Source organism: Aplysia californica, unplaced genomic scaffold (genome assembly GCF_000002075.1).
Source record: "Aplysia californica isolate F4 #8 unplaced genomic scaffold, AplCal3.0 scaffold00062, whole genome shotgun sequence".
Taxonomy (NCBI): Eukaryota; Metazoa; Mollusca; class Gastropoda; order Aplysiida; family Aplysiidae; genus Aplysia; species Aplysia californica.
The window spans coordinates 405,485-406,778 of record NW_004797332.1 but is presented as its reverse complement, the minus strand read 5'-3'; the positions used below and the strand labels follow the sequence as shown (position 1 = coordinate 406,778).

General features: G+C 38.9%; 1 protein-coding gene across 2 annotated transcripts in view; it reads left to right on the top strand.

The window, feature by feature from the left end:
* The first annotated feature begins 11 nt into the window (after positions 1-11).
* Positions 12-1,294, top strand: part of LOC101858252 (copper-transporting ATPase 1) — a 48,137-nt gene continuing 46,854 nt past the window's right edge. For both annotated transcript variants that reach the window (XM_035968484.1, XM_005093345.3), the window contains exon 1: positions 12-726. In XM_035968484.1, the coding sequence (XP_035824377.1) occupies positions 694-726 (33 nt within the window). In that variant the 5' untranslated portion in view covers positions 12-693. The remainder of the gene's footprint in view (positions 727-1,294) is intronic.

The following is a 1,294-nucleotide window of genomic DNA, read 5'->3' as shown; positions in this document are numbered from 1 at the left end:
TGTCCTGGTAATGATTCGCTGCCGCTGTGTTCTCATCGAGTCACGCTGATACTTAAAACGTGAGAAGCAGTTTTAGAAGAAGTAATCAGGAAGGTTTTTTTTTTCTCTTTATAAAAAAATAATGTAATCTATTCGATTCGATGTATTCTCCTACTCTTATCTATTCGGGATAAAAAAAAGTGTGATAGTTCTAATCAATACCGGCGAATTGATTTATGTATTATGCATTTCATCGTGCGAAACGAAGTGGATTGGTGAGAATAATGTAAAGACACGGGTACATTAAAGTCACGGAGCATGAAGATCCCAATTTAGTGTTCTGAATGTGTGGATTGTGCGGTCGTAATTCTGGCTTTGATTTGTTTTGGTTTTTGTTGAGGTTTTTAAAAAATTCATTTAGTGACCTGGCCACTTAGATGTCTACATAGTGACGTGGCCACATAATTAATTTAAAACAATTACCGACCTGGCCACCTGAAATGGACTACTGGCCTGGCCACTTAATTGATTTGGCTACTGCAGCATTATCTTGTGCGTGGCCTTTATCAAGCTTGTGAGACCTAGTTGTGACAAAGTTGAGCGAAGAGCATGTCTGCTAGACATGTTGTGTGATTTCTAAGTGACCTGCTGTTAGGACGTGGGGTTTTTTTCTCCCTTCTTCCTTGGAGTATATTACAGTGGAACAGCTTCGCCATGAATAAAAGGAAAGGATACCAGAAGCTCAAGGTAAGAGAACATATTATGTGCAATCTGGTAACTTCTCAGCTCTCCATTTCCCGTATGTTGAGCGTTTTTTTTTTTATCGATTTATAGGTGGTTGGCAGGTGGTCTGATGTAGATCTTCCTAATTTCTCCTGTTTTCTTTTTTATATGTGCTGCTTTCTATTACTATTAATACCTCAACCCTTTGGCACTTATTTGGCCCTTTTATGTTGCAAGTGCTGTATAATTTTGTCTAAAACTAAAAGTTATCCCGTTCGATATACGTGCATTTAAAAAGCCAGTTGAGGGAGGGGGGGGGGGTTAAAATTGATTATCTGCCTCCAAATGTACACCACGTACAAGAGCTTGTTCTTTACAAAATAATACATTCACAGCTATTAGTAAACACGTATCATGTTCGTTGCAGTGTGCTCTCATATTATCATGTTGGGCGGGGTTTTTCTATGTGTAAGCTCAGCTACTGCAGAATAATTTTTTTTCCTCCCCGTTCAGCTGAAGAATATTCACCTTTGGGGTTGTGTGTTAACGCCATTGAGGCATAAATGTGTATGTATTTGTGTGTATTGGGGGG